Source organism: Oryzias melastigma, linkage group LG4, assembly GCF_002922805.2.
Source record: "Oryzias melastigma strain HK-1 linkage group LG4, ASM292280v2, whole genome shotgun sequence".
Taxonomy (NCBI): Eukaryota; Metazoa; Chordata; class Actinopteri; order Beloniformes; family Adrianichthyidae; genus Oryzias; species Oryzias melastigma.
In genome coordinates this window covers 16,194,386-16,208,864 of record NC_050515.1, presented here as the reverse complement: position 1 = coordinate 16,208,864, position 14,479 = coordinate 16,194,386, and the positions used below count along the sequence as shown (strand labels likewise).

Sequence of the window (14,479 nt, the reverse complement as noted above, 5' to 3'; positions counted from 1 at the left end):
CCAAAGAAATAACAAGAATAAAGTACTAAATATTGATTAAATGTTTATTTATTTTGTAAAGACCATGGTATAAGCGGGATAATACCCATAGTCCTATGACGATGTATGTCTCAAACCAACGCATTCTCACTCCCAACTCCTCATATTTAGACGTATGGTTCGGGCCTCCTCCACATCAATGACAACAAAACAGACGTGAAATAGAAAGTAGAAACAACAGAGACACTGTGGCTAAAATTTGAGTTTGGTGTCCCCAACTCGTCGTTTTTTGACGGGGTCCCCAACCTCTAAGCCACCAATACCAATACCGGTTCGAGGGCTGCTTGGTACCCGGCTACTCAGGGGTCCCCGACTCTTGGGACACAGACCAGACCGGTACAGTAACCCTAACCTGGTACCGATTCCGCGTCTGTTATCTCATCCGGTACCGCGTCCCAAAGGTCGGGGACCTGTGGTTTAACGGGAACATCCATTACGTCAAAAAGGATCAGCCAGCATGCAAAATTAAAATTGTAGCCACAGTGTTTCTGTTGTTTTCTATTTTCACCTTTGTTCTATTATTGTTTCTTTTATCTACTGTGTTTTACAACTTCTTATGTTCTAACCAATGTTTATATATGTCTTTTTGTTTAACACCTTGAGTATGACACCAAAGTTGATGAAAAGTGTTATATAAATAAAGTGATTGATTGACCCAAATAATGATGCGGAGGAGGCACGAACCACACGTCCAAATATGACGAGTTGGGAGTGAGAATGTGTAGCTGAAGCTTGCACACGTAACGTTTCCACACATTTAGCTTTGCTTGCTAACAGACCATGGATCTGGATTCCAGGTTGATCCGTTAGCTCGTTTGGTTCAAGAGTTTTTAAACGTCTTACAGACATAATCATCCAAACAGAGACTGATCGATCAAACAGCCATAGTTGCAAAGATCCAGTGTTTAACAACATAACACAATTCAACAGGATTCCAAGCCATATTTATTACTAAATGTTCTGTCAATTTTGGTGATTTCAACTTGTTTTGAGCCATTCATCTCTGTAATCTACTAGAACTACGTACTGCTTAGTAATATAGGCATACTTTTATGTCCATAAAACATTATCATTTTCCAAATGTGACACTTAAAGTTTTATTTTGCACCAATTAGTATGTAAACATCTTTGGTTAATTTTTATTCGGTGTGCTAGCAGTTTGTATGTTTGCTAACACAAGTAATTAACACACAGTCTACCTTATTAAAAGATGAAGACATCAGTTTCTGCCGACTCAGTATTCTGAATTTGCTCGTTAATTTATTCAACAAATGTTTGAAAACGGCGATAAACGCCTCTAATTTGATCCACTTGGTTCACAGACATAGACGAGTGTGAGAATCCAGACGCCTGCAGTCAAATCTGCATCAACTACAAAGGCGATTACAAGTGCGAGTGCTACGAAGGCTACGAGATGGACCCTGCCTCCAAGACCTGCAAAGCCGTGGGTGAGCATTAACTGGCAACGCGCCGTCTCTGGTAGATTTTCTCACCAAACTGCACATATACTGAGCAGAAATCACACTTTAACGTCTCGTCTTATATAAACACCAATTACCCATAATTCCAGCACCCTAACTACCATGTGACGTTCTATGCTGCTCTCACACTGTGTGGCTGTTCCTTTGTATGCACGGCTTGCACAGCAATCTGTGCAAAGACAAATATTTGCCGTCTTTTTTCTCACTAACCACAAGTTTGCAGCCGTCTGAGGACTATCAACAGAACGATGTCGTGTGAGAAATGGGCCTGCACTCGCAGCGGGGCTCAGGCAGGGTTTGTAACCTTTGTTGGTCTACAGAGAGCGGGGAGCGGTGTTCTGAATGAAAATGAATCCCTGCCCCCAAGAGATGCAGCTGGAGGAGTCTCTCATTGCCATGAAATCGGCTGTTGGTCCAATTAAAACGATTTTGACTTCAACCCAAAACTATGAGTGATTTTTGTAACACTCGAGGATCAACAGAGATTCTGTTTCATTGCTTTGTGTGCAAGTATTGAGTATAAATATAAAATGCATGACTCCTGTTTTGACTTTAGCTGTGTAAGGACTTATCAAAGCACTAATAAAAAGGAAGATTAAAAACTAATAGAAAATATCAGTTCACGTCTGTCCTTTAAAGGTTTAAACGGTGCTTTAAAATGCCCGACTTACACGATGAATTAACTTTGCTGAAGGATAAGAAGCAGACAGAGAGTCTAATAAGTAATTATGGCCTTTGGTAAAGTCATTATGAGGTAAACTGGTCTGGTAATGAGAGTACTTAAAGCAGAAAATATGTCATCACTCCTGAACTAAGTGGCATAAAAATTGATTGCTGGATGTCTCTCTGAACCTTTTTGAGACAGAGAGCTCCGCCCTTGTGCAGGTGACTTATGAATACGAAGGAATAGTTTAAATAAATCATATTAGTAGATATTTAGGGGATTTACAAATTAGAAAATGAGAGATTGTACTAATATTTTGTTATTTGCTTTTATGTGCAAAAACCAACAAGAACAAACAGGGATTGAACAGAGAGAGTAATCCAGTGTGACGGATTAATAGGGCCACCAAAAAGATTAAATATGTATATCATATTGTAAAATTATGATAAAAAAGTTGAATATTTATTTAAATAAATTCTTAAAATTATGAGACAAAATTGGAAATGTTATTATAATAAAATCGTAAAATTATAGGAACATTTTCAAAATTGTATGAAAATGAAGTCAAACAGTTAAAAGACAAAATTGGGAATTTTAGGAGAAAAATGCTCAAATTTTATGAAAATAAAGACATAAAATTGTGAGAAAATATCTGAAAATTGTATCAGAAAACAATCCTAAATTTATAAGAGAAATGTCAAAATTTTATGAAAATAAAGTCATAAAATCATAAGAAAAAGTCATAATGTTATTTTTAAAAAGTTATAAATTATGAAAACAAGTAAAAATTTTATTTTAGGAAAAGTCGTAAAACATACTTTTTTAAATTTTTATTTTAAAAAAAGTCATAAAATTATAACAAAAAAGTTATTTTTTTTATTTTGAAAAAGTTGTAAAATTATGGAGAAAAACAGTCAAATTTCTATTTTAAAAAAGTCATAAAATAATGACAAAAAAGGCAGAATTTATTTTTTTAAAAGTCAAAAAATAATAAGAAAATTTCAAAATTTGTATTTTAAAAAAGTTTTGAAATTTTGGAAAAAACAGTCAAAATTTTATTGTTAAAAAAGTTGTAAAATAATGAAGAAAAAGTAAAAAAATATATTTTAAAAAAGTTTTAAAATTATGACAAAGCTTTCAAAACCTTATTTTAAGAAAAGCCATAAAATTATGAGAAAAACATAAAAAACTTTATTCTAAAAAGTTGTAAAATTATGAGAAAAAAGCCAAAATTATATTTTTAAATTGAGAATCGTCTTTATAAATTAATATTTCAACATTACATTTTATAATTTTAAGATGTGTAAAACGTGTGAAATTTATAATATAAAAGTTGATTTTTTTAAAATAATTGTATGACTATTCATTATTTTACTACTTTATTCTCTAATGCGGACACAGCTGTAACATACTATCACACAATTTCGCAAATTGGCTTTTAAGCTAGTGATCATCAAATGGTGAGTTGAAACTTAACTCACAAGTACAATATTTAAAACTTACTTTTTTCCATCTTTCATGTTGCCATTTGGTGGGGAAAAAAGGACAAAAATGTGTCTAAATTACAATTTCTCCTAAAACAGTTCTTAAATAAAAGCTAAATATTATTTTTAGGAATTGACAAAACCTGTATTTGATTTACAGCTTGAAAATCCCACAGAAGAAATCAGAATCTTCCTGATCTACAACAAGTTAGATGACGTGCAAATAACAAGGTTACTTCAATCAGTGATCTCAATCTGCACATCTCTGCCATTTCTCCTTATTTTTCAAAATAAATGCAGCCTTGTTTAATAAATGCAAGAAGTGTGTCATCTTCAATTTTATGCCTCAGAAAAACCAGGTCATCTTCTGCTGGCTTTGCTTCTCACATTCCACTGCCCCTGAAACAGCCCCTCCATTATTACACCCCCATGTGGCTCCATACAGTCTTGACAAAGTCCCTGAAGCTGCAGAGTTTCTCATCATTTTGGGATTTTGCTTTTCCTAGCATAAATATCTACTAAGGTGCAAACCAAATCCGTGTTTTGGCGGTACCTACAGCGCCCCCCCAGCCCGTATTTATCATATCAAGGTGATCTTAATTGGTTAGCATGGAGGAGCATCCCTGAGGTGCTTCTTCAGATTAAGACTTTTTTGGGAGAAACATCTCTTTTTTATTATTTCAGCCTGTTGCTGCATTAGATTTAAATAAATATTAAATAGATTTTTATTTTTCCTCAAATGTCAACTTGGAGCTTTTTTAACTCATATCCATGTATTTCTTCCGCCCTGTTTTCTCCCTTCACTTCACCGACTGAGTTTCTAACCCCTCTGTCAGCTGATATGTTATTTTCCCCTCCTCTAATTACATCCTCTCACTCTTCATTCCTCCGTGACAGCGCCTGTATTCATCACATTTTCATCTCCCTGTCTCTTTCCAGCTCCGTTCCATTCCGTCTCTCTCATCTGCTGAGATTTATGGCTACAAATCTAGTCAGGGGGAAATTATTTCATCCTAACAGGAGCAGAAATGTAGAAATGTGGCCGTATATGTTTTATACAAGGACTGGAGTGGGATTTTATTTTGTGTCAAGAGTGCCGAAAAGGGAACGTGTTTAGAATCAAGTAAGGAACCTTCACGTAAAAAATAAAATAAATAAAATCTGGGAGGTTTTGACTGACTAAAGAAAAAAAAAACAATTTTCTACTGCCTGAAATTGAAGAGACAAAGTGAAATAAAATATCATTATAACCTGAAACAATTTGTTTTAAAATAAAGTTTCCACTTTATTATACTGTGCAGACAACAACCTAAATTGATTGTGTTTGAAGCAAAAGCTCATTTTAATTTCACCACAAGCCAGGGAGCGCTACAGTCAATCAGGAAACTTTTCCAATAAAAGTATGAAAACAGTTTTACCAATAAAGTTTTTCAAATTATTTCTGTCAAATATAAAGTCTGTTATTGGAGACAGACTTACTCATTCACCCTCAGTGTGCAGAGCTTAAAAAAAATCCCCCAAACTTTTATTTACTCAAGTATATTTTAAAAAATTATATTTTTGACTGTTTTTTTTTTTTATTTAAATTATTGCTTCACATCAGAAAAACAATCAAACCTTTGATAAAAAAAATGTATAAAAACAAACAAAAGAAATACCACAATTATGAACACTGACATTTTTATCATACTTTTTTACGTCCACAAACACAGACGTTGCCTTTTCTATACTTTTTTTAAATTGCTTTCTTTCTTATTTCAGATTTTGAAATAATATATTGTTTTCTCTAGAATTAAAGATGAAGATGACACTTTACGGTCTCACAAATGTGACGTGGATCAAATCAAATCAAATCAAACTTTATTTGTACTGCACCTTTCCAAAAAACAATTTCACTCAAAGTGCTTACATAAAACAAAATGACATTTAAAAACAAAGAACAAGATATAACTCAAGGAAGAACACTGGAGTTAAAATGTAAAAGGAGTGAAATAGATTAAAAAATGAATAAATAAATAAAAAACAGGTATAAATAACCAGACATATAAATAAATAAAATAAGCAGACATAAATCAGTAAAAGTACATAAATAATTAGGTAATTGCAGACAAATAGATCCATGATCGTCTTTGTTTTCCTCGTCTGAGCTGAGATCTGGCTCAAAACTGTACGTTTTCTTTGTTGCTCCCGATTTTTGTTGCACCGCTAATTGTTCAATTGGGAGGGGCTTGCTGGTTTCTATTTTATTGGTATTTTATTCCTTTTTTCTTCATCTCATTGCTATATCTTTCCTTTGCACTGACATACTAGTGAGGAACAGCATTTTGTCCCACCTGTGTATTCTGTGGATACTGTTAATCATAATAAACTGAAGGAATCTTGAAAAATTTCCAAAGAACTTCTGCCGCTCTGCAGAAACTATGTCCTAAAAAAATGAGACTTTTGAGTTTTTGATTTACTTTAAAAACTTTAAAAGAGGACTTTAAAACTGTCAACTACATGACAGAAATATAAAATAAAACAGAATTTTTACATTTTATTATGCACTTCTGAACCTCTATTTTCTTATAGACGTGTACTGACAACACAGTTGAATTTGATTAAATCTTACATATGTGTAACAGCTGCCCAAAAATCACAAAATGTGGTCAGCTAGTCTAGTCAGAGCGAATGCTTCATCCCTCAGCTTTGCCTTCACATACTGATGCGGCACAGAGCTGCTGCGATGTGGTCCTCTTGAATTACTGCCTTTTTGAATAGATTATCTATTGCACTAAAACAGCTGGTGAAGAGGTAATTCTGTAAAAAAAAAAAAAAAAAAAAAAGCTCTCTAAGAGTGGAACTGCAAATGATCCCTTCCTCATTTATAATGAAAGATTAACTTTGAAAGCGGTGAATCTGCTTTTGCTCTTTCTGTGAGGCCATTCTTTCAAATATTTATGATATTATAAAATGCCAACACATTTCCAGATATGTAAAAAAAGGTTTATATCTTATAATGTCTCACTTAAGGTTTGTAGAATATTTCATAACATATATAATACTTTGTGCGAGGGAAATATGTCTTTTTGAAATAAGCTAATGTTCCCTTTAAATAATTATTGGATAATTGGCTTCCCCATAATTGCTAATAACTATATGATTAAAAAGTGGATTTTACCTTGCTATTAAGGTGTCATTAACATGTTAAATGTCGCTTCTATTTCTGTGAAACAACATGAACATTTTAGTCAAAACATTCTGAAAATCTCTTTCCTTCCTCCTGAGCCTCAAGGCTTCCCTGACCTCCATAATCTAATATTAAATACAGTCTATATACATAAAGAAAAAGAAGCATCAGCTCATTAATAATCATGATGCATATCCTACCCCTCTCATCATTAGGAAACAGTCCGTACCTGATGTTTACCAACCGCCACGAGATCCGCCGCATCGACCTGCTCAGGAGCGAGTACACGCAGGTCGTCCCCACCCTGAAGAACGCCGTGGCGCTGGACGTGGACGTGTCCACCAACAAGATGTTCTGGTGTGATCTGTATCACCGTAAGATATACAGGTAAACAAACACGCCGGTGTTTGTGCCGCACAGAAGTGAAAACTGCATCATCGGTCAGCCTCTTTTCTACCGGAAAGAGAAAAATATCTTCTAGTTAATTTCACAGATGATGATGATGATGCACAGGTCCCTCTGAAGTTTAGAGCCTTCATCAGCCGATCGATCATTATCTGTACCTGTCCTGTCACGGCTTCACACTCACCTGGTGGGCCGTGTCGTTTGACTGATGGCAAAGGGCGGAGCTGTTTGTCCTTCACACACATCGACACATGTGTGTGTGATGGCTGGCAGGTAGATGGAGGGGCCTTCTATCATCCTCGTTGAGCCATATGCTCCCACTAATTTCACTGCCTCAATAATCACAATCATTACTCACACACAAACACACTCACACGTGGTTTTTTCCTTCTAAATTTGGTCAGGGAAACTGCACTCCAGGGTTTGTGACAAGGAAAGGACAAATTAAGTCATTCTTCATGGTGAACTCTATTTTCAAAGCTGTAGATAAATGTGTGTAGCACACAGCTAGTTGTGTGAACAGTTTAGGGCATTCACACTGTAGTGAAAGGAACGAGAAATTGGTAAAATCTTTCACAAACTTTCAAACTTGTGAATTTCTGCATACTTTCAGCTAGAGACGCCATTCAAAATGTTAAATTTTCAGCAACCACTGAGTTTTTAGGTTAATTTGGCATTTAGATTTTATTTTCAACAACATGCTGGCTGTTTTTGGCTAATTTAGAAATGTTTCCAGTTTTTTACGCAAATTTCGAGTTAAGCCAGCGTGTCAGCATTAGGCTAGCTGGTTTTTTTTGTTTGTTTTTTGTTTGTTTGTTTGTTTTTTTGCTAATTTATGCATGTTTCCAGTTTTTTTTGCCTAATTTGGAGTTTCACTAACATTTTGGCATTATGCTAGCTGTTTTTGGCTAATTTGGAAATGTTTTCAGTTTTTTACGCAAATTTGGAGTTAAGCTAATGTGTGAGCATTATGCTAGATGTTTTTTTTTTCTAACTTAGATATCTTTCCAGTATTTTGGCTGATTTGCAGTTTAGCTAACATTTTTGCATGATGCTAGCTGTTTTTTTTTTTTTTTTGCTAATTTAGACACGTTTCCATTTTTTTGGCTAATTTTGGAGTTTAGCTAACATTTTAGCATTATGCTAGCTGTTTTTGGCTAATTTAGAAATGTTTCCAGTTTTTTAGGCAAATTAGGAGTCAAGCTAATGTGAGAGCATTATGCTAGCTGGGTTTTTTTTGGTTTTTTTTGCTAACTTAGACATGTTTCAAGTATTTTAGCTAATTTGGAGTTAAGCTAACATTTTAGCATTATGCTAGCTGTTTTGTTTTTGCTAGCTTAAACATGTTTCCAGTTTTTAGTTAATGTGGAGTTTAGCTAACATTTTAGCATTTTGCTAGCTGTTTCTGGGTAATTTAGACACGTTTCCAGTTTTTTTTCTTATTTGTAATTTTGCAAACATTTTAGCAAGTTTTCAGCTTCAGCATTTTCAGCTAACTGCTCTGGTGTCTTTAGCAGCCACATTCAGTTTCTAGCATTCACACTTGCATTGTTACAGATAATGCTATATATCTAGTTTTGTTTTGGGGGTGTTTTTCTTAATTATCATTCTGAAACAAAGTAAAAGTAACATATAGCCAAAATAAGATATGTCATTTAGTGAGATATGTTGGTATGTTTATTGTTGTGTAGCATAAGCAGTTAACTTTGTGTTTGCACAATCCCAATCTCATGTTACAGAGGATTTACTCTAGTCAAATCTGATGTTTACTTGCGGATGCTGCCACATATTGAAACCATAATGGTCAAATTTTATTGATGTAATTTAGTTTTACACTTTCTCTCTAGGACGTCATTAAATATTGATCCTCTCCGTGGTTTATTTTAGGGTTTGTTTTCCTTGAATATAAATGAGGAGTTCCTCTACATTTACTTTCAGGAAGCTCTTGCTTAACCAAACACACGATTAGTGAGATTAACCTGCAGTGTTTCTCACTTTATGCTGGTTCAAGTTCAACTGAAGGACTTGAAGTTCAGCCTGTAACTTCTGCTGAAAGAAGGAAACATCCTTATCTGGATGCAACATTGTCTTCCTGATCTTTAAAATCAAATTAAACTGAAGGGTAACCAAGCTCTAAATCAACTTTTTTTGGCTGTTGACCTCTACAGATGGGACTTTAAAAGTGCTCTCTGTTGGTCCTTGCCAATTTTTTGTACTATTTACAATTTTAACACCTAGATTGATGGAAATGTATCAACTTTTATTTGCTGTATGCCTAGTACCATCAGGAAAACGCAAAACAAGAAAAAAAATCAACTCATAAAAAGTTTTTATTACTTCAATGTCCACACTAGCTTCTGTTTTTTCCAGTATTCTCCAGTATTTCACTCTGGGATGAGATTAAGATCTGGTTTGGGATTAACACAAAGTGGTGGGTTTTCACTGTGTGGGGAGAAAAAAAAAGACAATTGTCTTTCCCTCAGAGTCGCTTCCCTTCAGATCAGAGATGGCCCTCTGTCTCATCAATAAAAGGAGAGATTTCCTCCACTTTGCTCCAGCCCTCACTTCAGTTTCCCCCTGTGGGAGACAGGTGTTGGATTTATGTTTCACACCCTGAGGCATAAAACTAAAGACAGGAACCTCCTTTCTGGATTCTCTGTCAGTTATGCAGCTGCAGCGTTCCCAATACACACTTGGAAAGGAAGAGCCAAACGGTAGAACTGGTGATTATCAGGAAGATTTCATCTCTTCATCATCCCTCACTCCATGAACTCGTCAATCCTCACTTTGGGCCAAAATTATGTTTTACTCTTGTTAAAAAATGTAATAAAAAGTGAAATTTTACAAACATATTTATTTTACAAATTTTTTTTAGAAAATGACTAAATTCTCTGTGAGTGCCGGCAAAGATGCGGTCAGAAAAATGGATTTAAAAAAATTGCCCTCTTAATTGTGATTTTTTTTTTTCATTAAAAAAAAAAAAAATTCCTTTTAAAAATATTTATGTTTATTTAAAAAAGGAAGTAAAAAACTGAAAAATGTAAAAATGTAACAATATATATAAAATTTAGTTAAAAAAATTATATCTCTTTTTACATTTATATCATTAAAAAAATAAAATAAAATAAAAAGTGTTAATCATAAAAAAGTAAAATATAAATAAATATTTGATGTATTCATTTAAATAAATTAATTATATTTTATATTTCTCCTTTTTATAGTTGTTATTAAAAAAATGAAAAAAATAAATGTAAATAACAGAATAAATATAAATAAAATAAAATACATTTTTAAAAGCTTTATTTTCTTTTTTATATTCATATTATTTAAAAAAAATGAAAATAAAAAAGTGAAACGATAAATGAAAATAAATAAAAGAAATACCTTAATTAAAAAAGCTGTCTCTCCTTTTTTATATGTATAATATCTGAAAATCAAAATAAAAAGTGAAAAAAGTAAAACGATAAATGAATATTAAAAAACTTTTTATTTTAAAAAATAAAATTCAATTAAAAAGCTGTCACTCTGTTTTTGTTTGTTATTTAAAAAATGTAAATAAAGATTAAAAATATGTTTTATTTAAAAAATTAATTAAATGTAAAAACTCTTCATTTTTCATAAAAAACAAATAAAAACAAACAATAAATATCTTTTTTTAAGAAATTAAATTAAATGTAAAAATTTATTTTCTTTTTTATATTCATGTAAATAAAAAACTAATAATAACATTAAAAGTCTTTGAAAACATGTAAATAAATATATGTATGTCCTATTTGTGTCCCAGCGCTTACATCAACAAGGCCAGTGACTCCTCGCAGCAGGTGACTCTGATCGACTCGCTGCACTCCCCTGAGGGTCTGGCTGTGGACTGGGTCCATAAGAACATTTACTGGACCGACTCGGGCAACAAGAGCATCTCTGTCGCCACGGGAGACGGCAGGAAGAGGAAAGTGCTCATAGCTACAGAGCTGAGCGAACCGCGCGCCATCGCGGTGGATCCAAACCAAGGGTGAGTCAGAACGGTTTCAATATGGATGATGTTTTGGACAGATGGACAAGAAGATTTTGATCAAAAAAAGATTTCCTAATAGTGAACATGAATTCCTTTATAGAAAAAAAATATATAAAATGACTACCTAAAACAGTTTGCAGAACCATTAAAATGTTTGTCTTGCTGCTCTGCCATCTGGTATATTAAGCAGTTCAACAATTCTTCAGAGAGGCGACGCAACTCTTTCTATTATTTTTCTCTCTACTCATCGACTGCGATGTCTCTCCAGCTCCCCGAGGGAATCTTCTCACATCTCCACAAAGCCAGGCTTGCATAAAATACATGCAAATGACAGAGTTCTCGTGTTTCTCCTGGACAAACATATTCATAAGTTCCCAGCTCGTGCTGCTCTGCACACTGTCTGCTATCATCCAGGAGGCTTTTTCAGTCAGCCTCAGAGGAAAATTAGACAGAAAAATCACCCCAGGGCATTACTGGGAGGTTATTCTTGGATTCTTTGTCTTAAAAATACATATGCAGATGCATGTTTTTTTTTCACAGGTTTATGTACTGGTCAGACTGGGGAGAGCAGGCCAAGATCGAAAAAGCTGGCATGAATGGGGTGGACAGACAAGTCCTGGTGTCTGATCACATCGAGTGGCCCAATGGAATCACTCTAGGTAAGAAAAGCATCTACAGCCGCTTTTTGTTTGAAAAAGGGGAAAGAAGTGATGAATTTGACAGAAAGAGACATCAGCAGAGATACTGAAGGGAAGGGAAATAAAGCGCTGGAGTCGAGGATGGAAAATGTTCTGGGAGTGCCGCGGTTAGATGAAGCTCTTATTGTTCGGGCTCAGTTTGGGTCTGGCTCTCATCAATCAAAACAGCAAGCACGGGTCCACGAATTAATAAGCCAGACGCTCTGTGCTGTCGATACCTCCCGTCATCCTTTTCAACTCCCTCCGCTGCACCAGCCAATTTCTCTGGGTCGCCTTTGCCTGAGGAGGAATAAAAGCCCTCAGCTGCCTCGCTCTGTGGAATTGAGGTGTCGTGCATCTGTATGAAAACAAATTCTTTTTAAAATAAAGCAGATGAGGGAGCAGGCCCAGACTGCACTGCACTCCAGGGGGGGTGGAGGGATTATTTTCCTTCGATCGAAATTTCATAGAGAGCCGGTGACTGATTTGGAGGCAGGGGAGGAGAATGATGGGTTGTTTCTGTACTTTGGAGAAACAATAGCAATTTTAATCACTTTGAGGTTCAGTCTGAAGCCACAAACACATGGACAGCTTTTCCTGAAGATACTTTCTGACTACATGTTTTTAAGTCCAAACTGTATCTCAACAACGTGTTCAATGATGAGTCTGTATGAAGTACAAAGTTTCATTTAAATTTAGAAAACGTTTTCTTTAAGAGGAAAGATTGATGTGAGTCCCTGCGATGGAATGGCACAGTATAGATAGTAGCTGGGATAGGCTCCAGCAACTCTGTGACCTCAAAAGGGATTAACCAGGTGTTTAAAGTGATAAAGATTTTAAAAGCATGCAAAGTTAAAGTGTATTATAATGTTCATTACTCACTACAAACAACCCCATCTGTTTATGTGCTTTCCTGTTAGCTTACAGCCCCTCATATTGTCAACCTAACATTAACCGGTGCAACAAAAAATATTGGAGCTATCCAGTTTTGAACCAGATACCAGCTCGAATGAAGAAAACAAAGACCTTAATGGATCTATTTGTCCACTAGCAGATGTATTCGAATGGAGCAGATTAAGGAGTTTGTGTCTTACCGATTTTTAGTTTGTATTGTTGCAATATTGGAGCTGTCCAGTTGTACAGTTTTGAACGAGAAACGTATGTCTATTTGTCTGCAAGGGGATTCATCAGAATGGAGCAGAGCAGGAAGCTTGCGGCTTGCCGTAGTAGCTTCTACATCACAACTGCAAACCTTTTCAAACAACTTTTTTTTGTCAACTCCCGATTCTCAGCGATTTAATTAAAGACATTTCTCAGAAATGCAGTTTTAAATCATAATTTTCTTTAAATATGTCCTCCATCGTGAGAAAAACACACAAAAAAAGGTCTAAAAAATTCCTCACCTCAGGACTGTCACCACAGAGTTGGAATGTCTTCTTTTAAAACTGCTGTAGATCTGATGCAAAGAGCATCATGGGAATGTAAAACAGCATCTTTTAAAGACGGTCGACCAAAACTAATGAATTTGCTCAAGGGTCCAAATACCCCCCCTCCCTGCAAGGCAAGTCAAACAGCAAAATTACAATCGCGTCTGTGTTTTCTCAGCGGAGGGCCTCGGCCGTCACGTCGGAGAAGATTGATGGTGCAGCTACGAGGCCATTACATTCATATACCTCTCAGTCTGCTGCCTTTCTTCACCGAGTGACCTCTCCTTTTCTCTTTCTTTCTTTTTTCTTCGTCTCACCCCTGATTCTTTTCATGTTCCATCCTCCCCCTACATCTTGTCAGATTTGTCCAACAGGCGTCTCTATTGGGTGGACTCCAAGCTGCACCTGCTGTCCAGCGTGGATCTGAGCGGCGGGAACCGTAAAGTGCTGCTGTCTTCCCATCACCATCTAGGACACCCCTTCGCCCTCACCGTCTTTGAGGTACGAGGGCGAAGCCAGGCGGGGATACAGAGCTTTTAGACATAGGGAAAATCCTCAACAGCTCCGGATCTCATGAATCCCTCTCGAGGTGGTAAATAGAAGCGACGGTAAATCTGCCTTTGATGGCTGAAAACTTCAAAAGGAGGTTTAATATTTAATGATTTTAGTCTAATTTTCTTGCAGTTTCTTCATTAAGAAATTAAAAAGATGCTCAAATCTTGTTTGTGTCTTTAGGTAACTGTTTCTCTGTATGTTTCCATCACGGATGCTCATTTAAAATAGTCAAATCGAGGGTCTTTAAGAGGGCTTTGACTTTAAATGTGCTATTTTTGGACTGGAAATGCTGCAAGAATAACACGTTTGATGACTAATACATGCAACGGCTGTTTTTACTGTATTAAACACAGGATTTTTCTTAGAGGGTGTAGCACAGTTCAAGATTGGAGAAAGATTTGGGAAAAGATATAAAATACCTGATAAATCACATGTGTCAAAGTCAAGAGGACCGTATCCGACCCGCCGGGTAGTTATCTACGGCCCTCCAGATAATTTTATTTTATTGTTATTATTGTTATTTGAGGTTTAAGTTGATTTATTCTGGAATAATATTCCTGCCTTTT

General features: G+C 35.4%; 1 protein-coding gene across 1 annotated transcript in view; it reads left to right on the top strand.

The window, feature by feature from the left end:
* The window catches only part of lrp8 (low density lipoprotein receptor-related protein 8, apolipoprotein e receptor), a 183,001-nt gene that overhangs the window by 134,215 nt on the left and 34,307 nt on the right, over nucleotides 1–14,479 (top strand). The window contains exons 9-13 of the mRNA XM_024278627.2: nucleotides 1,362–1,487; nucleotides 7,053–7,224; nucleotides 11,027–11,251; nucleotides 11,795–11,913; nucleotides 13,720–13,859. Of these exons, the coding sequence (XP_024134395.1) occupies nucleotides 1,362–1,487; nucleotides 7,053–7,224; nucleotides 11,027–11,251; nucleotides 11,795–11,913; nucleotides 13,720–13,859 (782 nt within the window). The remainder of the gene's footprint in view (nucleotides 1–1,361; nucleotides 1,488–7,052; nucleotides 7,225–11,026; nucleotides 11,252–11,794; nucleotides 11,914–13,719; nucleotides 13,860–14,479) is intronic.